Raw genomic sequence first — 26,698 nt, forward strand, 5'->3', positions numbered from 1 at the left:
TGAATCTGTTTTGATACAAATTACGACTACTCATTTTTAAAACCAAAAAAGCATCAATGTTCTTCGTGTTCTTTATTTAATCAAGCTGATCCTTTGGTTAAAGCGTCTCTAGAGGAAAAACATAGATACCATTTTGAAAGAAAATATATTATTAGAAAAATTAAGAAAGGCGAAATAGATCATCATCATCATCATTACAGCCTATACAGTCCACTGCTGGACATAGGCCTCCACAAGTTTACGCCAAAAATAACGTGAACTTATGTGTTTTGCCCATAGTCACCACGCTGGGCAGGCGGGTTGGTGACCGCAGGGCTGGCTTTGTCGCACCGAAGACGCTGCTGCCCGTCTTCGGCCTGTGTATTTTAAAGCCAGCAGTTGGATGGTTATCCCGCCATCGGTCGGCTTTTTAAGTTCCAAGGTGGTAGCGGAACTGTGTGAAATAGATACTGCTGATAAAAAAATATCTATGATAGCAATTTTTGATTTACAAAAAGTTTTAAGTATACCACAATCTGAAGTGAGTATATTTCACTACAAGCATAAATATCCTGTATATAATTTTACAGTTTTTGACGCTCTGAGAAGAAAAAGGCTACTGTTATGTATGGCACTTCCAAATAGCAAAAAGAGGTAGTGCGGAAATAGACTTTGCTACATTTTTTTTAAACTAACCACAAAGATGGCATTACCACATTTCAATTTATTCTGATAGATGTTATGGCCAAAATAAAAATAGATAAATTTTTGCTCTATATCTTTATGCTGCCAAAGTACTAGGCATTTCTATTACCCACAGGTTTTTCGAAATGGAACACAGCCAGAATGAGGGAGATTCTATGCATGCATGCATTGAAAGAAACTTAAAGAATAAAGTGGTATACACTCCCGACCAAATATATAACTTTATTTTGAACTCTAAAGTAACTGGTGAAAAGTATTGTGTTAAAAAATTTGAACAATCCGATAACTATGATATTAAACAACTTATAGAACCTAATAATTGGCGGCGAGATAAAGATGGAGAGATAATCCACTGGGCGGACGTAATAGAGGTTAAAGCGACACATTTGCGGGAAAATAAACTGTTTTTAGATACAATTTTGAAGACGCATATACCGAACTTGATACTAATTTTGCAATCTACTTTAAATATTAGACGGCGAGGACGTAAACGAACACAAGTTACACTTATAGTTCCAGGTAATATTGAGTTGCAACAAGCCTACTACTACCACCAGCCCATTCCAATCACCAAAGCTTTACACACAGATCTAATGAGTTTATGTAAAAGTGGCGCTATCTCGCGATTTTATCATTCCTTTTATAAGTCGTTATCGTTTACTGAAAACGAGGACGCAAAAGACAAAAATGAAGAGGATAATTGTTGCGCTTCAGCCTGTAATATCCCACTACTGGGCATAGGCCTCTTTCCCCATGTAGGATCAGAGCTTAATCCACCACGCTGCTCCAATGCGGGTTGGCGGATATATTCCCTACTATGAGTAATGATCGCTATCAGGCAACCGATACCTATATACCGACGGCTTTATGTGCTCTCCGAGGCACGGTGGGGCAACCCACAGGGACTGCACAAGCACCCAGACCACGGCAAACACCTGTATAGCCAATACAAATGTTTGTCATGTGCGGGGATCGAACCCACAACCGCCAACGCAACAGGTACAATCCATGGCTGTAACCGTTGCGCCAACGCGGCGTAATTGTTGATTTTTTTAAATTTATGTTTCTATTGCTTTTTATTTAGAATTTCGCACTGAATTTGTTAATCGTCTTATTCAACATGTGTTTCTTATATTCCATTTATATCGTTGATTCTGGCTATAATTTATGTAAATAATATCTAAATATAATAAAAATGATTTAATTCATAATTATAAATTTATTTCAAATAAAAACCTTGCTTTATTATTCTTCAAAGGTATTTTTGTTATGGCAATATGAAAAAGTTGTTGTTAAATTTTCTATTTAGTACTGTATTTTATTTATACGGTATTTCTTGCATACAGAAAATTACTAGAATAACTTGGTTACGATATATTACGTTCACTAGCTATAATAATGATAATAATATATAACTTTATAATATATGATATGAAACTTTGAATAGTTACGGGTTTCTGTAAAGAACTCACCATAGACGGCGCCACGGTTCGCTTAAACCGAATATAAAAATTATCATATCAAAAATTTCGATCTAGCGGGTACATCGTTCCATAGCTTAATTGGCTAGAGCGCCGACACGGTCAGTCGGAGACGCGGCTTCGACCCCCGCTGGAGCGGTCAATTTTTGATATGATATTCAAAAATGTTAAGGATAATTTTTAGTATCACACTGAAAAATCTTAAATAAAAATCTTAATTGCGCGAATGTGCAATATAATGTTCCAAATAGTCTAAGCTTGTACATAAATGTCGGTTTAGTGTATTTTAGATAGGACAGATATGCGTAACTTTATGACGCATTGTTTATTATTCTTGAATAACGTTACAACAAGTTGGGAATAAACTTTATTCTTGCTAATGTTAGCGATTTTACCATGCAATAGAACACTTCATCTGAAATAAGTATAGTCTCTGAGAATTGTATATTTGCTATTCAGTAGTGATGAACAGTAGTTGAATAAATTCAAATCGTTTCATCAATCCACCCATCCATTAGCCTTTAAAAGTCCATTGCTGGACATATGCCTCTCATAATGTTTGCCACTCCATTCGGTTCTGCACCATCTGAATTCAGCGGCTGTCTTCCTAAAATCATTAGTCCACCTACTAAGCTGTTGGCCTTTGCTCCTTTTGCCGAAACGTGGTCGCCATCCGAGAACATCGGTTCTCGGATGATCTCGGAACATCCTTTCCTATCGGTTACCTGTTTTCCTTGCAATACGACATGTCTATTACCAAGTTGCAGATTTTGTGAACTATATGCGTTTAATTCCTAGTGGGTCTCCCCACAGTGCCTCGGAGAGCACGTTAAGCCGTCGGTCCCGGTTGTTATCATGTACACCTGATAGCGATCGTTACTCATAGAAGAGAATATATCCGCCAACCCGCATTGGAGCAGCGTGGTGGATTATGCTCTGATCCTTCTCCTACATGGGGAAAGAGGCCTATGCCCAGGGATATTATAGGCTGAAGCGATGCGTTTAATTGTTTATTTTTAAAAAGGTAATTTGAGACCAAAATTGGAACATACACGACTATTTTTAGTAAAATTACTGTTAAAGGATTTCTGGATGACTTAAATACATAATTATCGAATAACTTAGGCTGGGATTTTGGAAAAATAGATACATGGCAAATAAATATAATATTATTGATATAAAATATACATTAATATTTTTATGTTACTTATTTGCAAAGGCTCTAATTGTCATCGACTATGTAGAAAAAGTTAGGACCTTTTTAATGTTATATGTATAATAACTTTGAACTTCATCAATATTTTAATTTATAATCTTGTGTATTACTCAATCGACTATGCAAGGATCTGTTATTTGTAAACGGCCGTCCACATCTTTTACAATAATAGCTTGACGCCTCATGTAATTCATTACCACGTCGTAATCAACACCAATAACTTCAACGTTTTGTCGATTATTTGAAATCATCTGAAAAATAGAAAATATTAAATCATCAAAGAACTGACAATAAAAAGAATGACTTTTTTCAAATTTGTTACGAGTGTAAGGTGAAATTCGAAAGTGTTATTTTAACGACGCTATTTAAATGATGAGAGAAAAATAACAGCAAAAATTAATTATATTTAGTAGGAAATGTAGTACAAAATATTTCAGAAATTCTAATATTTAATCTTTACCTACAAAATATTTCATTTCCAATAATGTTGAATTTATATGTTGAATTTTATATATATTTTCTATTTCTTGATATATTTTTTTAACCGACTTCCAAAAAAGGAGGAGGTTCTCAATTCGACTGTATTTTTTTTTTTTATGTATGTTACCTCAGAACTTTTGACTGGGTGGAGCGATTTCGACAAATTTTCTTTTAATCGAAAGGTAGTGTGTGCCAATTGGTCCCATTTAAATTTATTTGAGATCTAACAACTACTTTTCGAGCTATATCTAATAATGCGTCTTTACTTGACGCTTTTTTCGTCGACCTACGTTGTATTATACCGCATAACTTTCTACTGGATGTACCGATTATGATAATTCTTTTTTTGTTGCAAAGGAGATATCCCTAGTTTAGTATCGCGATAAGGAAACCAGGATCTGATGATAGGATCCCAGAGAAATTGATGGAAATTCTTGAAAATCCGCAATAACTTTTTACTGGGTGTACCGATTTTGATAATTATTTTTTTGTTGGAAAGAAGATATCCTAAGTTTAGTACCATGATTAGGAAACCAGGATCTGATAATGGGATCCCAGAGAAATCGAGGGAACTTCTTGAAAATCCGCAAAAACTTTTTACTGGGTGTACCGATTTTGATAATTTTTAATTTAATCGAAAGCTGATGTTTGTCATGTGGTTACATATAAATTTCATTGAGATCTGATAACTACTTTTTGAGTAATCTTTGATAACGCGCAGTTACTTGAGTATTTTTTCGTCGATCTACGTTGTATTACTCGTCGATGTAATTGAAGTCGGTTTTTTTTTCGTTTGCGAGCAAACACAATTATTGTTGATTGGTTTTTAATTAAGTACATAAAAGTATTTAGGAAATTTAGTATTTTAGAAAATAACAAATACCGTAAAATAAAATAAATCAAACAAAATAATAATAATAATAATAATTCAAACTATTAAGTGAAATAAAAAAAAACATGTCTTTATTTATTTTTGTCGACAGTATAAAATTACATAAATAATTTTAAAAAAAAAGTTAACTTGTAATATTTTAGTTTTAAAAACGTCATATTATACAGTCGTGTGACTGATATTACGTCACTTCCGTTATATATTTTTCTTACGGTTTTTAGTATCACATTTTTTCAGTTCGGTCGCCCAGCCAAATGTCAAGCCTGCCGTAAGGAACTTCGTTCCAAAATATTTCTAGAAACAAAACAAACTATGAATTTATGTGTGTGTGCTATAAAAATTAGCATTCTAGTCATATCCCTAATGTTACATGAAATTCTGGTTGAATAAGGCACAAATTGTATCCGAATTGGTGTATTCGTTCCGCCTGTGAATAGCCTCTATATATCGGTTCATTAAATCCGAATTTCCTCTAGCATCTACATGGAACGGTTAAACGTAATTTTTGTTGGTAAATGTCCGCAAATCGGTTTCTCTTTAACCCTATTCGTGTGGTGTTGTGTATTAAAATAACGCTTAGACGACCACAAATTTACTCCAAGTTACATTTGTACAACTGAATTTTCAAATATTCAGTTGAATCGCTGGCCGAATCCTTTGATAATGAATAATGAAATGGTAATGATGATATTTGTTCACAGTTTAATGACTTTCTGTAATAACGCAAGAAATTTTGGTCATTTCTTTTATTTAATTTTAAAGAATTTGATTATTGATATCAAAGCGATAGTCTATTAAATTAAGTATCTATTTAATGTCCTCTTAGTTCATATGATTGTCTACATGACCTTTAAAACCTATAAAAGGTTAAAAATATGTGTTTGTGTGTCTGTGTGTGTGTGTGTGTGTGTGTGTGTGTGCCTTAGACTTCAAAAGATATCGCGTCGTGGTTATTTCACTTCCCTTGGCACGAATATATTTGATCTGCCACACTCTTATGTAGAACGTATAGTATTACATCGGCGACTCTGTCACTTACACTTAGTTACTACTGTTCAAATATTGAGATCAACTATTCATCAGAAGTGGTCTCGATCCTCCAGTTTTTTCGGTTTTTCTCCTGATATTGGCTCTGTTCTACCGAAATATTGATATGCAATGATTTTTCCACGAATTTCCGTTTTTTTTTTGGTAATTTTCCTGATTTTTCTACCGTTTCATACTTAAAATCGCAAATTAGGCTTTTTTATTCTTGAAAGTAAGGTTGAATGAAATTGATGTTTATCGTAGTCTAGACGATTGTTTGTAGACCTCCGACATAGGATTTCAATCTTAGTAAGCGTCGTTGAGAACGACGCGTCTCTTTATTTAAATATTCCCTTCTTTAATTTTGTAAGTATTCGTATCGAATAGAGAATAATTCTCTGTATTCGACGAAAGTTCAAACATATTATTTTATGACTTGGTAGTAGGGGCATGTTTTAATTTTTTTACAAGTGCATTTGATTTAATTTATATTGTATTAATCATAAATATCTGGATACGGTAATGACACTTAGTCACATTTAAGACAGTTGTTTTTAAGCAATAACCTATATTGTTGTATTAAATAACTTCACGATCACCCACGATTCAGCCTGTAACATCCCACTGCCGGGCAAAGGTGTCTTTCTCCGTGTAGGAAAAGAATCGGAGCTTAACCCACCACGCAGCACCGCTGTCGCTTGGCGGATATAATATGCCTAATATGAGTAACAATCGCTATCAGGTTTAAGGAAACAGCCGGGACCTACAGCTTAACGTGCTCTCCGAGGCACGATGAGAAGACTCACAAAGACATTCCTTACCGGAAAAATATTTGTACTTCCAAATATCTATTCTGAGCGGGAATTAAACTCGCAAACCGTCGGTATTTAAGCGCATACATGGCACACTCGTCGCTATACCAGAGCGGCTGTAATTAACGTCACTTGATTAGGTATTATTACTTAAATTTGTTTTCATTTATCATATGACTAAATAAAATTACATTTTATTTTATATGACGTCGTTAAATAGTATTATTGTGTTTGTAAGCGTTCTAATTGCTTCTCTCAGTTAAGTACGTTAGTTGGGACATTAAGATCGTGTTATGTAAGCAACTGTTTAATTGTATGAGCATTTTACTGGTTATCGTTACTAAGCGTAAGTAATGCAGCTATTTTATGATGGGATAATTTCATAGTTGTTTATATCTCTGGAAGAAAGGAAATAATTACATTAAGATTGATAAAATTTAGGTTTTTCAACGAATCCAGATTAGCAGCGATAAGCAGATTTCAAAATGTATGAAAATAGATGGATGAAAGAAGACAAGTGTACATACCAAGTTTTCGCTTTTAAAATATTACTTAATTTTGACACTTATTAAACAAATAAAAATTTAAAGAGAGCTTATAAATTTATTTGTTATTATTTATATAAATAAATTAGTAAATAGATTTTGAAAAGTTCGTATTATTGAACTAAAATGATATAGTGTGTTTCATACTGCTAGAAAATGACCTTTTCTTCTAGTGAAAAGAACAGAAAGATTATGCTAAAAGCAGGTTACTAATGTGTGCGGCATATTTTCGCTACTAAGAAGTTTTTATTAAGTTAAACATACAACCGCTATGTGGCTACGACAGTAAAGAATATAGCCATCCCCTCTCTTTCCGTGGGTGTTCTAAGAGGTGAATAAGGGATAACAAAGTTCCACTACCACCTTGGAACTTAAAAAGCCGACTGAATGTTTGGCGCGAACTTGTGGAAGCCTATGTCCAGCAGTGGTCTGCGATAGGCTGAAAGGATGAGTGATAAATCATACAACAATCAGAGTCAATAAATTTACTTAATATCCCGGGCATGGTATAGAAGACAAAGAAAAGAATCCAGATTGTTAAGAAGGACCAGAAAAAGTTTAATAACCTGTGACAGGTTCAATTTCCACTCAAAGAATCCTCCTTAAATAGGAAATTTAAAAGTATATTTTAATAATCGTCAGCTTTAATAAGATTCAAAAATCCTACTTTATTGGCTAAATAAAAACATTATTTTTAACACTATTTTGTAACATAAAACGTACATTGAAAGAATAAAGTGGCAAACTAATGTTGCATGTAGGAATGTTACGGCCATTGGGTTTTATTATTTAACCGTACTTAATTTTGGGATAAAAATAACTTTGCTTACGTAACTTACTGTATGAAGTTAGATTATAATAATTTGCATTTCATCAGGTGTTATGTATGGCAAATATACTGAAAGATGTGTAAATAGACTTTTTCTATCACTTTACTTCAGCCTGACGCGATCCACTGCTGGACATAGGCCTCCCCAAGTTCGCAGCAAAAATGATGTGAACTCATGTGTTTTGTATTTCAAAGCCAGCAATTGGTTGGTTATCCCGCCCTCGGTCGGCTTTTTAAGTTCCAAGTTGGTAGTGGAAGTGCGTTATCCCTTAGTCGCCTCTTACGACACCCACGGGAAGAGAGGGGTTATACTATAAACTAAAAAAGAAAGCGTATCGTGCGCCTGATGATAATTGGTTACCGTAGTCCTGTCGTATTGTCTAGTCGTACCTGCAAATACAGAAGTATTGCAAGGGAATTGTCAACTTTAGCGTCGACCATCCCGATGAACTCTAAGTACCTCACTCGCCATAGAAATGCAACGACTGGTAGCAATAACATTCAAATATCGTTTTTTTTTTATTAAGTCAAGCTACTTCCACAGTTTGACTGCACCAAATCATATCGTAAACTTTGAGCAACATCGCCTGACATGTTCGAACTCAATTAACCAGACAAAAATATAAATACTTATTACAGTTTTGGTTTTAATTTCGACTATGGGTACGAGTTAGAGCTTTTTTATACACGGAATACAGACGGTCAGTTAGAAATGCAACATGACAGCAAGCGATGCATCTAGTTGCGACATAACTCGATCAATACGTAACGTGAATTTACGCGGCAACCCAGGACAGGTTGCAAAGTACATTTGGTATCCGACATTATTTCTTCGTGTCGACTAAAGTGAAAAATATTAAGTTTTAGTAAGTTATATAAAAAGTCAAATCAAGTAAATAATAACAATAATAATTATTATTTACTTGACTATTTTTTCGTCTGCTTACGTTGTATTACTTGTCGATGTAATTGAAGTCGTTTTTGTTTTAGTTTACGAGCAACCACAATTATTGTTTTATTGTCCGTCAAAACTTTGATTACATAATTTTAATTTTAGTTTAGCTCGACTAAAATACGAATATTTGAACAAAAAAAAAACAAAGTTTTTTAGTTAAAAACTGTTTTATGATTTTCAGTGTTATACAATTATCGAATATTATTAAAGGCACGAGGTTATATTGGCTAAAAATAATATTGTGATTGAAGTATGCCCCTGAGCATACCTATTAGCATAATATTGTTTTCATAATATAACCGATATTGTTACCACCGTACTTCTACCGCACTAACTGCTTCGAGTTTTAACGTTCTAAATTTAAATTACGGTTTAAATAATTATTCATAACGAATAAATTATTACTTAAAAGTTATTGAAGGAAATATTAAAAAAAAAAACAAATTAAAAAAATACTCATAAACTTACATGTGTCTCAAATAAATGTCTTTCTTTCTTTCTTTCTTTCTTTCATTACCTTATTAAACTACCTACAATCAAACGAAAATAAAAACTAAACCATGCTTAAAATTGATAATACTTGTAATAAACAAATAAATACGCGTTTGACGATGCACAAAGAGAGAATGATTTGACTTATCCTTCAATTTCATGCCTCCGACTGCATATTATCTACGACGTTGCATAAAGTTTCGAAAGACTACCGTATTAATAATATATTTTAAATGTACAGCACAAAATGTTTGATATTGTTTCTATTTATTTCGCTGACTTTGTGTGCATATTGAATTTTTATCTTGTTCCAGCTTTTTCAGCTGATTTTCTATTAGTTGTTCTTCACGCAGGCGGGTTTTTTGTTTTTTTTTTTTTTTTTTTTTTTTTTAATTATTATTTTATTTATGTCTTTTTAGTCAGACAAATTACGTAATCGGTTCAATTCACTAAAACAGTTTACATCATGTGGTTGATTAAGTAATTTTTTAGGGTCAAGAGAACTGATATGAAGCCCGGAGAAAGATCTCACTCTGCTCAAAGCAACATAAGCCTGACCTTTAGCAAATAGGTGACTGCTTAAGTCAACAACTATTAGTTTTAATATAATGAAATTATTATTAAAATTATTTGTTTGTATTTGGTATTATGTATTTGTTATTGATTTTATTAATGTAATCGTAAATTGGTGTGACATTTATTAATTTTTATTTGTAATTTTAATTGTATGTTTTTTTTTAACCATTGTATTTTATTAGAAAGGCTACACCCCGAAGTTAATCGTCGCCTAGGAGGCGAATTTGGCATGGCATAGGCGTGGGAAAGAGCAAAGTTCACATTTTTTAAACTTTAATATTGTATTTCTTTATTAGTATGTAGTAGTTAGTAGTAATAATAATCATGTAAATAATATCATACCTTTTTAAAATCCTTGTATTGTGCCCTTAAATTTGATACCCATATTGTAGTATTCGAGAAAAAAATTTTTTTTTCATTAACTACAATGGCTTCGCGCAGCCGCTATGTTTGAGTTTTTTAATGTCACCTATCTAAGAACACTTGGGCAGCTAAGACGAACCTAACGATACCTCAATTATGTAAATCCGGTCAGTGGTTCTGGAAATATGAGGTAGTAAAGAATATTACATACAAACATACATACATACAAGATACTCGCGAAAAACATAACCCTTCCTTGGCAGTCGGGTAAAAATAAGTAAATGTTACTATGAAAAATTAATGCCTTACGGGATTTCGGGATTGATCCTGGATTCTGTAATTACTATTTGTTTTATATTATATTTATTATTATTTATTATTTATTATTATTATTTATTATTAAAAAAATTGTTTGAGAATGAAATATTATAAACCATCGATATAAAAAAGGAATTTAGATAGAAATTGATTAAGGTATCGGCACAAATTCATATAATATAAGGAACAAAAAGTTTTTTATTTTTATTTTAAGCACCCTGAAACTTTTAAAATATGAATTGATTGTAATATGTAAATATAGGTTTTATATTTAAAACATAATTATATTAATAATAAAATGAGTATTATTGTGAGTAAATAAAAATCATTAATTTACATTTTTACTTTATGTAAAAAAGATACCAGTTGACAAAACTACTTTTGGTAAATTAAATTATTTAGTATCTAGGTGAGTACGTTTAAGCTGTTATTTTTCTCTTTATTTTATGCTAATGCTTATTCATTGCGATAATTTGAACTAAGATAATCCGGTAAGCACGAAGTTCGAGGCGTCAGCTTAAAATCGTTATTATTTGCGTAAACATTTTATTAATTATGGTAAAATAGCTCACAGAAAATCCATCACCACCGGTTCCCATGAAGTGCTGGGATACAACTTTGTATATTTTGTTGACGTCTAGTGGCTCGTAGCGTGGTACGTTACACTCGATACAGCGTATGGTCGCATTTACCACTCGACTGTTTTTTGGACGGGCACCATCGAAAATTGCTCGTAAACCTGTGTTCAGAAACAGTTTTATTAGAAAGATTTTAGAAACTATAATAGTAGGCTTACTACTAAATATTAATTAGAATGTTTGAATCGTGCTGAATGTAAGACACTAGTTCGGTATGACACATTAACTTATTCTCTTTATATTTATCTATTTGCACAATCCCGCACTTTGGTACTTATAATCTTCTTTTACCTGAGGTTGTCTGGAAGAGATTGCTTAAAGCAATAAGACCGCCTTTGCATGCTATCATTGTAACTACTTTTTGTTTAATTTTTTTTTGTACTATTGTTTTTTTTTTCTTTTTTTTTACTACATAAAAGTGTTTGATTATATGTATGCAAGAAGTAATAAATAAATAAATAAATAAGATAACTTTGGTATTCGAACCTAATTTATGTGGTAACATCTTCGATCGTACGCTGCGAAATCGTGTGTAGTCGTATTTGCTATATTACAATAAATATGACAGATGTATTATTTTGGATTGCGTCATTTAAGTTTTGATACGTTAATAAACACAACAACATAATGTAAGAGCTGTAAGGCACAAATAATATTTTAGTAGGTATGCCAGATCTCTTACTATCTCTATGATATAATTATTTGTATGTATTTTAAAAAAAACGAACCTTTCAGTGTTTTCTATATGTCTGTTATGTCGTGAGATCTTATGTAATTTATTTTATTGATAAGTGATAATAAGAAGATATAAAGAAAAGATAATTGGTAAGGATTCATTATTTGAATAATTTATATTTTTGCGCTAATTATTTTTATGTATTCTTATTGTTATTTTCTAAAATACTAAATTTCCTAAATACTTTTATGCACTTAATTAAAAACCAATCATCAAAATTAAAAAAAAAACAACAATTTTTTTTTAAACTGTGTTGCTTCTACGAGTATACTATCAGAAGGAACTTCGTTCCTACCTGGTGTCCCATGACACCACATAATTTTTCTTTTCTGTGTTATTTAAGCTGATTTGTAGTGAAAACTAAGTAGAGCGTAGTATATATTGTAATGTAAATAAATAAATATCTTCACCTGAAACTTGGATCATTCTAGCACCAGCATATGGTTCATTCATCACAGCGTATTCGAGCATCTCTAAGATATGTTGCCCACTTAAGTCGAAAACTTCCACTCTGTTCTCAAATGGCGTCGATAGTAGGACGTGTTCCAACGTTACGTCTACAACATAGATCGAATATCTTTAGATTTTTTATACATAACCAGTTCGGCAAACAAGTGTACGGCTCACCCAATGGTAAGCAATTACCGTAGCCTATAGACGCAAGTGCGTTGCCGACCCTTCCCCCAATTCTCCCCCAGTGGCGCTAGTCATCTTACTTACTACAGGAACACTACACACACTACGCTACTTGAAAGTAGTATTATCACCAGTCGGGCTGCTCCACATTTTGACCAGGACATGTCCTGCTATGCTATACCTCAGTTAAAATTAGATTTCCATTCATGAATAGAATCAAGAACATTATTAGAGTTAAGCTATCATTATATTGTGTTATAGAGACAAATTTGTGTTAACGAATGATTTTGCAAGCAAAGGAATTCTAAAATATGTGTTACTTATTCGGATATGAGCTGTATTTAAGTTTAATTTAAATTAATATTATGTGTTTACTATATGTTAGTAGGTGGTATTTACATTTACGTCGGTATGAGTTAATCTTATATATAAAATTCTCGTGTCACGATGTTAGTGACAATATTCCTTCGAAACGGCTAGACCGTTTTTATGAAATTTTGTGGGCATATTGGGTAGGTCTGAAGATCGGCCAAAATCTATTTTTCATACCCTTAAGTTATAAGGGGAGGTATTGAGGGGGTTAATAACATATATGGCAAAACAACGTTTGCGGGGTCAGCTAGTTTTAGTGTATAATAGTCATTCTGAAATCATCTATGTTGTTACATTATACTTATGAAATAAATTTAATCTGCTATCATGAGATTGATTTTTCAAACCTAATGCTAGTTTAACGTATACATCTCTTTCAAATCTGTCATTTTTAACCCAAAAAGTATCCTATGATCATTATCCAGATTTATCTTTACACTTCAATTCCACAGAATCAGTTTAGCAGCTTAGACAAAATGAAAAAAAAAAACAGATAAACTGAGTAATTTTCACATTAGCGATTACAGGATGAAATAACTGTTAATGCTTTCTGAATGGTGCCAAATTGATCTAGGTTTGATGTAGTAATCATTGAATTTAGAGCAATCCAAAGTAGTAAGTCGAAGTAGGCGGATGTCAGCATAAAGCTTGTGATTTAAGTAACAAAGGAAAAAAAATCTTTTACTAAAACGAAAAAAAAAAATCGATTAATAGGACTTTTATTTTAAAAGTTTTTTGTTATTTCATAAATACAAAACAAAAATGTTGGTTTGTGAAATTGTCATTTCATTGTTGTCTGGTTTATTACTCCTCAATAGACAAAATATAAATGAAATAAAAATTTGAATTTTAAGATAGAGTAGATAACTAAAATAAAAAGAATCATACTTACTTCCGGGTGCAATGTCCGATCTAACGCCACCTTGATTTATGACGCAAAAATGAGCGTAGTTCCAATTGTTACCTTCCGCTCTATCGATGACCTGAGGTACCAAACGGTACAGTCAGAAGGATTTGTAATTAACCATGGCGTACTAAGGCTAATTTTTTTTAAATTTATTTAGAAATACATCTAAAACATACTATATCGTATAAAAGTATTAAAGAACGAGAGAACTGAAGTAGTTTTACAGTCCTTTAACATTTTAATTTTTTAATCCTTAAATTGTTTTCTTTTTGTTTTTTTACTTAAACTCATTTTACATTAAAAAAATTACAGTAATACACTCCAAAAACAGAGATTTATCCGGAGTGTTAAGGTTGAATACAGTTCATTTTGGCAATTAAAAACGAGGTGGGTAGTTCTACAAAACTACAGTAAGTAGGTATCTTTTAATTTAGTGTAAATGCGTACGCAAGGAAGGCGATCGAGATGTAAAACCGGTTAGTTACAAACACTAACAGGATGTTCAGATAATGGGACTTCAATTCATTTCTTATATTTTTATAGTGATTCTTAATTATTTAAATAGCAACCGAATTATGGTTCATATGGTGCTCTAAAAGTTAACAGCATAAACTACTGTAAAAATTTAAAAATTTTCAATTACTTACAGCATCAAGAAAAGCATCACAAATGAGACTGCCTAAATTACATTCATCGCAGGCGCAACTGGATAAAAGGTGTACTTTTGAAAATCCAACTTGCTCGTTAGCTCTTTCTGACACAAGTGGTAAGTATTGATGTAACTTTTCGACAACATCACTTGCTAAAAATAAATGAAGTTAATAAATTATATTTATTTATTTATCTATTTATGTAGCTTAATACATTTACGTTACTTTTACATTTCATTACACATTTAAAGTAAAAATTTACATTGCATGCACATTAAAAATACACTATTTGTAATAATATGTTGACAAATATCAATAATTAATGTGAGGGTAGGGTAACAATTACATTGTGTTCAACTGAAAATGTATAGTTTGACAACGACAACTATGAACTTAAGCACGTTTCTATGTATTATTTATTTCAATTTATTTTTTAGATATAGCTCCTATGTTATCCTATGTTATAGCTCCTCCTATGTTATAGCTCCTATGTTAGAGATTTTTCCGAATATATTTATACGTTATGCATACTATTATTTGTATGTTTAGGTGTTTGTGTGTGTGCATGTATATATTTTCTTTTTTTGTTTTTATATAACTATGTCGGTAAACAAGCGTACGGGAGACCTGATGGTAATCGATTACTGTAACTTACACGTCTACACTATACGTATACACGTCTGCAATGCCAGAAGCAGCGCAAGCCCGTTGCCAACCCTACCCTCAACCCTCCCAGGAGCTCTGGTCGCCTTACGGAAATATCCTGATCAAAATCAGAACCAGTGTAACTGCGGAAGTACCTCGACCTTTAAAAAAAATTACAGCTGAATAACATTGCTTTCATACAGTGTTGCCTTTCAGTGGTGAGTAAGGTAACCAGAGCTCCTGGACGATTAGGGATAGCGTTGGCAACGCGCTTGCGATTCTTATGGTTTTGTTTATAGGTAGGCTATGGTAAGCGGTTACTAGTTCTTTCTAGTTTAAACACCTGACTGTCTATTATTACGTCATCTGGTACTGCCACGCGTCGCAGTTTGAACCATGGTATAGCCATTAAACACGCGCCTTCCTGAGTACGTCCATCAAATCGATCATAACGAATAATACGATATCCGGGTGGTATCAATTCAGAGTCGTGAATCGAATCATTACGACCAGTTTCTGTCATCGCGAATTAATTCACTTCCGAAATAGACACCTTTTCGTAAAACATATTCAATATTGACCGTAGGCCCCTTATATTTTATAAAATTCAATAAAATAAAAAAATTATTTCTTTGCTTGTGGGTTTGAGAAACCATATCTACTCACAATATTCTTTATTTAAAGTCCAGTTTTCGGATTGTCAAAGTAGATCATATTTAATTACCGGTGGTCCAATTATAAATGAGACGTAATCCCGTCCTGCTTTGTTTTATCTGTTTTAACTACTACCTCTTGACCACATACTTCTTCAACATGCTTCTTTAAACATTCTCCAGTAGTATATGTTATTAACCGCTACACATGTAATTTTTTCTGATCTATTAACTCCACTAACTCACTTTAATATTATGGTATCGATTTTTTTTTCTCTTAACTGTTGTCCACTCTTGTTTATTATACTGTACCTTATTAATTTCCGTTTTCGTAATGAAAGCATTGTACATCGTGATTTTTCTTTTCTATAGTAAGGGTGTTAGTAAGTTTCGTAGCCCCACGATTATTATAAGCTTCTAAAATTGGCAACATTTGCGTTTTTGTTACTAAATTTGCGGATGCCAGCGGCTTTTCAACCTCATTCTCTTTTTCAAACCGTATTTGTTTTTCTATTACTTTAAACATACTTCCTAATATTTCGACACTACTAGCTTTTTTCTCCCACTACCTTCAATGTTTTCCGTGAATGTTTTAGTTTTTTTTTTGTTAGAAATAACTCTAGCTTAAATAACTCTAGCTACATCTTTACCTTCAAAATTTTCTGATCTTATTCAAACATTACGTTCATTTTCTAACATTATGTACGAGTCATTCATTTTCGAGTGCCCGCGCTCGATAGTAATGTCGCAACTGTTTGGCGTAGTTGTTTTGTTCATAACAACTCCACGTCTACGAACTGGGGTCCCAGTATTACCTCGTTTCAGAATATCCCACATACATTCAGGGCATATCCTTTCCTTTCCAGTTAACTTTGCATTCTTGACAGAAGGCTTCACACGTTTTTTTTGTCAATGCCAGAAATTTAAATAAAACAGTTTTTTGCATTTCACGTGTGAACACTTAATATACTATACGAGTATGTATATATTATATATCCCTGCGATACAACCGTTACATTTATTTATTTATTGTATAAATTCTTTATTGTACAATAAATACACTAATACAAGTGTGTACAAATGGCGGGCTTAATGCTAATGCATTTTCTACCAGCCAACCTTGGTATGTGCAAGAAAGTATAGTGTGTATAGGTGTAAAATAAAAAATAATAACAACAAACACGCACAACGATGATATTCAAGTTACAGCATCGCACAAAAAATGTTTTGTTAAATATTTTCTAATATATCAGAAAATAATACAAATGGACCCGATAAACTTTAAAGACATCCCTCATAGAATATTTAAATGCTTCAATAATTTTAATAACATTTTATAACAAGTCGTACCCTTTTAGTTGGCTAGCCCGTTAGCACCGTTTGTATTGACCCTGCTTTTTGCTCCCGGGGTTGTGGGTTCGATTTCCACCCCAAGTCTGGGTGTAATATATATACTTATATATATGTATTATTTATATATATGTTTACCGAAAATAAATGTAGTTAAACCAGTCGGCTGTTACCTATAACACAAGCATTAAGTTACTTAGATTAGGAACAGATGACTGTTTGTGTATGTTGTAAAAATTTATTTATTTATTTATTTATTTTAATTTATTTATTACCTTGTTCAACGCCACTACCAACGAAGTGGGGGTTGCCTTCCCATCTTACCAGATCTCCTTCATCATTAAAATAAAGTTTAATCTCCCCCAAGAAAGCCGTATGAGCAGCAGCTTGAACAATTAACACCTAAAATAAATCCTTATAAAATATCACGTTATCGATTGCATGTATTATGTTATTTTTATTAATATGATCTTTCACAATTAACTTATCTATAAAGGAACTGTAATATAAGAATGGCTTGATATCACTTCCATTAAATCTATAGGTTCTATAGGTTTGGATAGGAAAATGTAGGAGGCAAGCTCAAGATAAACCGTACACATAGGGTTTCTGTACGTTCCAGATTTCAACTTAAATTAGTACTTATGTAAAGTAAGAGTTTTAATTTTTGAAATTAAAAAATGCTTCGAAGACAAACAAAGGTCAAATCGAATCAAATCATAATAGGTTTATTCAAATAGGCTTCAAAAGCATTTCCGAATTACAAATTAAATTTTTAAAATTAATTATTATTTTTAAAAGTGAAGCTACCACCGATTTGAAATGTACTCGTAGATTCTGCAAAGCGTTATCGACAAGAAACTCCGTAGTTACTCTTGTAAAAATAATATATAAAATGTATTTTAGTACAAAATTAGTAGTATCTTGCATGAAATACAGCGTCACTTAGTCCACAAATCTTTATCATCTATGTAATCCTGCACTGCATAATAATATTTATCTAATTAATTTTTAATAAACACTTTAAATTTATGTATATTAAAAACAGACAGATAACACAAAAAGTTGAATTTTAGCTTTATTAGATTTTAAAAAGTGTCCAAAAATTCTCTCGAACCTCTCACATTTTTATTAAAAGCATAAAATTTGGCCTATTGGAATAGAATTCCGGTTGTTTTAGTTTTTTATAGGAAAAATAAACATTAAGATGCGACAAAGACCTGAAAGTCTAGAGAAGGTGAAATTCGGACATAAAGATACTTACAGTTTTGTTTTGCTGTTGTACTTCCACGGGATAAGGCCCTAATGGACTGAAAGGTATTCCCTCTGGAGGATCAGAATTGATGAGAAGAGAGTGGCTATGAGCTCCGACAATTATATCTATATGTGGACCTCCATTCAAAGCTATTTCTCTGTAAAGTGTCAAATTTATAAATTGTAAAATCACGATTCAGCTTGTAACATCCCAATGCTAGAAATAATCCTCCTCAACGTATGAGAAGGATTGGAGCTTAATCTACCAGGCTGCTCTACTGCGGGTTGGTAGATATATACCCTACTTTGAATACCGATCGCGATCAGGTATTTATTATAAGAACCGGCAATGATGACAGCTTTAGGCGCTCTCCGAGCCACGGTGAGAAGACCGACAAGGCCAGACATCAAAACCGGAAAGAAATATTTGAAAATTAGGAAAGTTTTAATCAACCCATTTGCTATTACTTTTCATTCATAGTTTATAAGGGTCTTTAATTATTTATTTATTTATAGTATTTTTAAGTACAGATTTATAAGTAATTAGGTATTTAATCATCTATGAAGTAATTATTTTGTTGGAGTGACAAAACTTTTTATTTTCGTATCAAATAATTGAGTTAAGGAAACGATATTTTCTCAGAATTTTGTATTAGTTATTATAAGTTAAAAAATATTATTTCACTTATCTTTTCTTTTGATATTTTAGGCTTTTATTGGGTGTGAAATAAAAACAAGTTCGTAGACGTTATCCCAACTAGAACTTTGTCCGGATTATTTTCTATTTTCTATTTATACAAATAAATAAAATTGGAGTGTCTGTTTTTAATATTAAAATAACCATTTTTACTAAATATATATGGATGTATACACGGTACATATGTACCAAAATAACATTTTTTATAATTTCGTCTGTTCCGACTAATCTCTGAAACGATTAGACTAATTTTGATGGGACTTTCACTGGTTTCCTAGCTTATGTAAAAATGAATAACTTAAGCTACTTTTATTTTAGAAATTTCTTTATTTTATAACTCTGCGTCCCTGTGTGGCTAAGGTAGTAAAGAATATAGCCACCCCCTTTCTTCCCGTGGGTGTCGTAAGAGGCGACTAAGGGATAACACAGTTCCACTACCACCTTGGAACTTATAAAGCCAACCGATGGCAGGATAACCATCCAACTGCTGGCTTTGAAATACATAGGCCGAAAACGGGCAGTAGCGTCTTCGGTGCGATAAAGCCAGCCATGCGGTCACCAACCCGCCTGCCCAGCGTGGTGACTATGGGCATAACACATGAGCTATTTTTGGCGTGAACTTGTGGAGGCCTGTGTCCAGCAGTGGACTGTGATACGCTGAAACGACGACGATGATGATGATGATGATAGCTCTGCGAACTAAATAACAGCTTTTTTGTTAAAACCACGCGAATGAAAGCGATGAAGTTGCGGGCATATTTCTCATATATATTATGTATATATTACATATTTTACTTGATATAGAGTATTCCAATTTCAGTTGTAACCGTAGTGTTATCTTTTCAAATACTTTCATGTACCGTATTTAGTTTTATCTATATAAATTTTATTTTATCCCGTATTTTCCAGTTAAAATCTAATTGACATTGATTGAAAGTGGCCTATCAGTATGGTTATGTAGTCGATTCGTTCATAACAATATTTTTAAACAAACAATAGTTAATCGCTTAGCCTGGAGTTTAATTGAATTTGAAAATGGAATGTGTTTTTGTATTTGACATTTTGACATCCTAAATTTGAAAAAGAATTAATACCAATATGTTAGGGTGAGCAATTATTTAAAATTTTAAATGTACTAAGTGAACCCTTACGTTTTTATATATATATAAAGTACCAAGCCCTTAGGTTACAATACGTACAAACAAGTCCATACATGCATTCTGTCTCAACAGTAAAAGGATAAAATTATCATAAAGATGAACACTAGTCTGGTGTAGTGATGTGAGTAAATGCCTAAAACACCAACGGTTTGCGGGTTCGGTTTCCGGGTTCGGTTTCCGTTTGGGTTGGATATTTGTATAAATATTTCGGTAAAGCTTTAGATTAGGTAAAACCGAATTTCGGGACCGTGGGGGGATGGGGGGGGAGAGGGTGGGGAACGCTACCCCTGGTACCACTGTCACACCTCGGAACCCCATGGTTATGGAGATATCCATGGTTAAAGTTTTGAGGTTAGAAGAAGAATTTCGAAAGTTAGAGGAACGCTTGGCTCCGGCGCTGCGGGAAGTGCAGCCCTTCCGCCCTTGCGTGCGAAAGCACGCTCACTCATGCTCCGTTCCGCAGCGGAGGCTGGTCGCCTTCGGCGACCAGCCTCAGCCGCTCCTCTACGCATTCGTTCGCGCGCGAGGGCGGGCGAGGGCTGCCCTCCCTCCGCGCCTCCGCGGCACAAAAAAAACACTCTAGGGGTAGGACAGACCAAGACCACGTGGACAGTGGGGTGCTCCGATTCGGTTTTGGGTATTTTTCGAATTTCTAAACCTATATTCTAGCACGCAATGTTACTAATTTTATTAGAATATTATGTCTGACGCGTTATTTTGTTTAAAAATGTCGATTTGTCAGTCGTTAAGCGTCAGTTCGTATCGTTTATTGATCTTGCAATCGAGATCGTTTTTACGTAAATTTGTTCGAAAATAAAATGTGAAAGTTGGTGAATGGAGCATATGAGTGCACTTCCCGCTGCACCGGAGTTAAGGTGGAGTCAGACACGGAGCTCTAAGGTATTGTAATATCTCTGAATCACGTAAAGTTAACCCCAAAACTTCAAACACGATATCTTCGAAACCACGGGGTTTACGCGAAACGCACACTACGGGGGGCTAAAAAACCCACCCTCCCCACCACCCTTTACCCTCCCACCCCCATTTCACCCCATAAATTGGAGGCCACTTAACTAACGCATGACCAATTCTTCTTCTAACCTCAAAACTTTAACCATCGATATCTCCATAGCCATGGGGTTCCGAGGTGTGATAGTGGTACCAGGGGTAGTGTTCCCCACCCTCCCCTCCCCCATCCCCCCACGGTCCCGAAATTCGGTTTTACCTAATCTAGATCTTAGCCAATATTTCTTTCTGGTTTGTATTTTTATCCTTGTGAGTTTCCCTACCGTGCCTCGGAAAGCACGTTAAGCCGTCGATCGCGGTTATTATCATAAACATTGATAGCAATTGTTACTAGTAAGAACGATATCCGCAAACCTGCAGTGGAGCAGTGTGGTGGATTAAGCTCCAATCGTCCCCTATATAGAGAAAGAGGCCTATCAGTGGAATGTTACAGGCTGAATACGAAATTAGAAAGATAAAATGTATTAATACTAATTAAAATTCTAAATGCGTTACTAAGCGCTAAATTTGAAAACGGCTGGACCAATTCTAGATAATCCTTAGATAAATTTTGCTTTTTAAAATCATTATTACTAAAAAAAATCTTACAGCAATAAAACTTAAGAAAGTTGCCATAAAAATAATTGGATTTTTTTTGAAAACGTACGATTATTTAAACTTTACACCCTTCATAGCTCGCAAGATGGACAGCGTCTGTTAGATCAAATAGTTTTAAAATAAAAATGCTTTCAAAGTTTTTAAAAATATATTTGACAATTTCAAGTATGTACATCGAGTTATTAAACTTGGGTCCTTCCGTTTAAAGCCATATATATATGTAAAGATACACGGAGGCATACCATACATAGCATATATTATATTGTGTGAAAACGTACCTTTATAATTGTGTTTGCTGACAAACGAAAAAAACCGACTTCAATTACATCGATAAGTAAGAAACAATGTAGATAGACGTAAAATGGTCAAGTAAATACGCATTATCAAAGATTACTCCAAAAGTTGTAATCAGATCTCGATGAAATTTAAATGTGACCACATGATAAACATCGGCTTTCGATCAAATTGAAAATCATCAAAATCGGTACACCCAGTATAAAGTTATGCGGATTTTCGATGGTTTCCCTCGATTTATCTGGGATTCCATCATAAGATCCTGGATTCATTATCATGGTACTTAAGATATCTCCTTTCCAACAAAAAAAGAATTAATAATACCGATTCTGATATTGCAGTAAAATGGAAGGACGCCAGTTTCATAACACGTTGCATATAACACATCAAAGTAGAAAAGCCTGCATTGCTTGTTACAGCACAATAAACACAACTATTATATATTATAGTCTATGAAATTAGGTAATAAAATTTGTACTACTTTTTTATATACAAGTAGATATTTTGAATTATTGTTATCAGATTTACTGCCTCAATCGGTACGGGTATATGAAACAACCGAATAATTAACTTTACCTGTCAATATCGAGTCCACAATGTGATAAAACTACAATAATGTCAACACCCTCGCTGTTCAACTTTTCAGCTTCTCTCCTGACTGCTTCTATTTCATTTGTGAATCTTAGTTTACCAGTAGATGCTAGTTCCTGAAACAGAAAATTAAATTAAAAAAAAGAATGAACAATAAATTCCGTTAGAATATCTTAAATGCTTAAATAGGCGTGGTGGATTCGAACCGCCAGGTAATTTCAAAGAAAACTTAAGTCAACTGCTGACTAAATAAAAGTTGGTTATTCTTTTTTTGATTGGACTACAACTTTGGAGTAGTTTGTTTGCAATGCTTTATGTCACCGCAGTTCCGAGTCGATTTTCAACTAATTTGTAGATGTCACATACATTTATATATGTACTACTTAGATATAAATTGATTACAATAAAGATAAATCATTTTTTTTATTTAAAATTAACATCCACGGGCTCAAATGCCCATGCCTTTATTAAACATGCATTATAATACCACAGGCGATTTATCATTAAAACTACAAATCAACAGTCCTGTGACTGGTAAGTAAGACTAGTACATGGTGGTCAGTACGCTGACGGTTTTTTTTTGTACTTTACAATAATTCTTTGATGATACATATCATTACTTCGTTCATAGTTTTTGAAAATATTTTCATTATCTATGTTTATATTTACATTTATTTGCTAGTTATCATATACGTACATTGTATTTACTATAAAAACATTTATTTGCACCTTAAACTAAGGCACAGGTGGCCTTCTTTAGTAACACAAGATCATGTGCATTGAACATATTTATTATTTGTCCCGGTACCAAGAAGTGAAACTTAAGAATATAAATTTAACATATATTTTTGACTACTCACATTGGTTGTCGCTATAATGACACCTATAATGCCAATCCTACGTCCTTTTCTCTCCACTATAACACTCGGTTCGAACAATCCTTGAATAGTTGGTTCCTCATCCGCAATGATATTGGCGGCGACTACTGAGGAGTTCAAATGTTGTAAATATGGTACAACGCCTTCGATTCCGTTATCAAACTCATGGTTTCCCAGTGCCTGAAATTTAAAATAATATAATATTAAACTATTACAACAAAATTAAACATATATCAGTCGCTTACGCTTCAGCCTGTAATATTCCACTACTGGATATAGGCCTCTTTCCCCATGTAGGAGAAGGATCAGAGCTTAATCCACCACGCTGCTCCAATGCGGGTTGGCGGATATATTCCCTACTATGAGAAACGATCGCTATCGGGTGTACATGATAACAACCGGGACCGACGGCTTAACGTGCTCTCCGAGGCACGGTGGGGAGACCCACAATGACTGCACAAACACCCAGACCACGGCAAACACCTGTATGGCCAATACAAATGTTTATGATGTACGGGGATCGAACCCGCAACCGCCAGCGCAACAGGTACAATCCATGACTGTTACCGGCCAACGCGGCGACAGTCGCTTACGAGAAATCATTTCTTTTCTTTTTAGCCAACTTCCAAAAAGGATGAGGTTCTCAATTCGATTGTATTTTTTTTAAGTATGTTACTTCAGAACTTTTGACTGGAGAACCGATTTCGATAAAAAGTTTTGAATAAAAACATGGTGCGTGTTTTTTTCCCATGCCCCATTCCATCCATTTCGCATTCCATTTTGCATGGTCCCATTTAAATTTATTTGAGATCTAACAACTACTTTTTGAGTTATACCTAATAATGCATTTTTACTTGACTATTCTTTCGTCGGCCTACGTTGTATTATACCGCGTAACTTTTTACAGATTGTACCAATTTTGATGATCTTTTATTTCATCGAAAGCTGATATTTATCATGTGGTCACATTTAAATTGCATTAAGATCTGATTACAGCTTTTTGAGTAATCTTTGATAATGCGTATTTACCTGACTATTTTTCGTCTACCCACGTTGTATTACTTGTCGATGTATTTGAAGTCTTTTTTTTTTTCGCATGCGAGCAAACAATTATTTTTTCCAAATTATTATATATTGATGAAAAGGTAATAAAATACACTATTTCAAATTTTAGAACCAAATATATATTATTTACATGAGCATCATGGGGCAGCATGTTCATGAAGTCTTGGGTAACGTTCCACCTCAGCAGATTGTACCATATTGTACCCTGGAAGCTGTCACCGCCATTCAACAGTATCGAGTCAGGTTCCCTATCTAGAGCCTGCCTAATGAGGGTCGTTAATCGTGCAAACCCACCGATACATGGTTCAGGAGGACTACAGACTGAACCGCCAAGACTAGTTTCAACGAATCTGAAATTATCGTTAAATTCGTAATTAGATTATATTTGCAAATTTTGTTGACTTTAATTTTAAAATGGAATGCACATGACAGATTAATTGAAATGATGATTTGAATAAATAAAATTTGCGTACCTATTATTATTATTTTTCTGTTAGACGTAATCAAACAACATGTCACTTATATTTATTGTCAAATTATTATCGTAGATAAAAATAATAAAAATGCTGTATAATAAATACTCGTTATAAAACGGTATTAACTATATATGAGTCTTGGAATGAACTCTCTCTCATATATTTTGCACGTAGTCAAATCAATTCAAATAAAAAAAAAATGCAATCAAATTTTTATTAAATTAAAGTAGGGTGCAAACTGGTTCGCAGTTTGTGAAAGGGTGTCTGTTATCTCACATTCATCTATATCATTAAAAACCAATGAAACGCAATGAAAATTCTGAAAAATACCGAAATAGAAAATAGTCTCTCAGCTACTAAAAATAGGTTCTCATATAACTGTGGAATGTCATTAATTCACGCGTCTGTACGTCTCAGAACAATCATCTTAAAATATCTTTAAAATCTTTTCTATCTATAAATAGAGCATCAAATTTATTTAATTTTCAATGTATGTTACCTTGCATGGAAGTCATTATAATGCACAATATTTAAATCATAAAGCTGGGCTCCAACTAATGACACTACTGTCAAATATACAAAAGACACACACGTTATAGACATTATTTACAGGTCTATACGTAACGCGAAACTGAAATTAAATAAATTCAAATTCAAAGATAGTAAATAAGATAACTAAAGATAAGTGTGAGTTTAGTTAAAGATAAGTCGTGGGATTTAGGACCGATAAGTGATACATATATACATAAATATCAGAAGTGCAGTCACATCTTTGACTAGTGATTTCATTTTATTATGAATCAAAGATGAGAAAAGATCTCATATTTGACTTAGTAATAATTCTAAATGAATGGCTTACAAAACTAAATTACGAAGAGACTAAGGACTTGAAGTACCTAATTACCTAAATATATACGAAACACAAATTACACAACACACACACAAATAAAGTTAACCGCCTTTTAAGCGCCTACCCGACACAAGGACAACTTTATTAGAGAGTTATGGAGTTACAGTCGTCAGAAACGGCACTATGAATAAATAATTAAAAAATAAAATACTTTAGACACGTACCTAAAAACTAATGCAAATAGATTAAGAGGTTTATTTGCTTATTCAAACTGTACAAATGGTTTTTATAGTAACTAGTCATAAATTTCTTTTCTTAAATTATCATCATTTCAGCCTATTGCAGTCCTCTGCTGGACATAGGCCTCTACAAGTTCGCGCCAAAAAATGGCACGAACTCATATGTTTTGCCCATAGTCACCATGTTGGGCAGGCGTGTTGGTAACCGCAGGGCTGGCTTTCTCGCACCTAAGATGCTGCTGCATGTTTTCGGCCTGTGTATTTCAAAGCCAGCAGTTGGATGGTTATCCCGCCATTGGTCGGCTTTATAAGTTC

At 33.4% G+C, this 26,698-nt stretch overlaps 1 protein-coding gene across 1 annotated transcript; it reads right to left on the minus strand.

Moving 5' to 3' along the window:
* Positions 1 to 3,448: 3,448 nt before the first annotated feature.
* On the minus strand, positions 3,449 to 25,897 carry LOC123664231 (apyrase-like). Its single transcript, XM_045598825.1, has 11 exons — positions 25,794 to 25,897; positions 24,949 to 25,168; positions 23,736 to 23,933; positions 22,861 to 22,991; positions 18,521 to 18,668; positions 17,532 to 17,658; positions 14,606 to 14,760; positions 13,944 to 14,034; positions 12,454 to 12,600; positions 11,242 to 11,408; positions 3,449 to 3,632 (listed from the first exon to the last, which is right to left on the minus strand). The coding sequence occupies exons 1-11, from the start codon at positions 25,895 to 25,897 to the stop codon at positions 3,492 to 3,494; spliced, it is 1,629 nt and encodes a 542-aa protein (XP_045454781.1). The 3' UTR covers positions 3,449 to 3,491.
* Between the last annotated feature and the right edge of the window lie 801 nt (positions 25,898 to 26,698).

This window comes from Melitaea cinxia, chromosome 21, assembly GCF_905220565.1.
Source record: "Melitaea cinxia chromosome 21, ilMelCinx1.1, whole genome shotgun sequence".
Lineage (NCBI taxonomy): Eukaryota > Metazoa > Arthropoda > Insecta > Lepidoptera > Nymphalidae > Melitaea > Melitaea cinxia.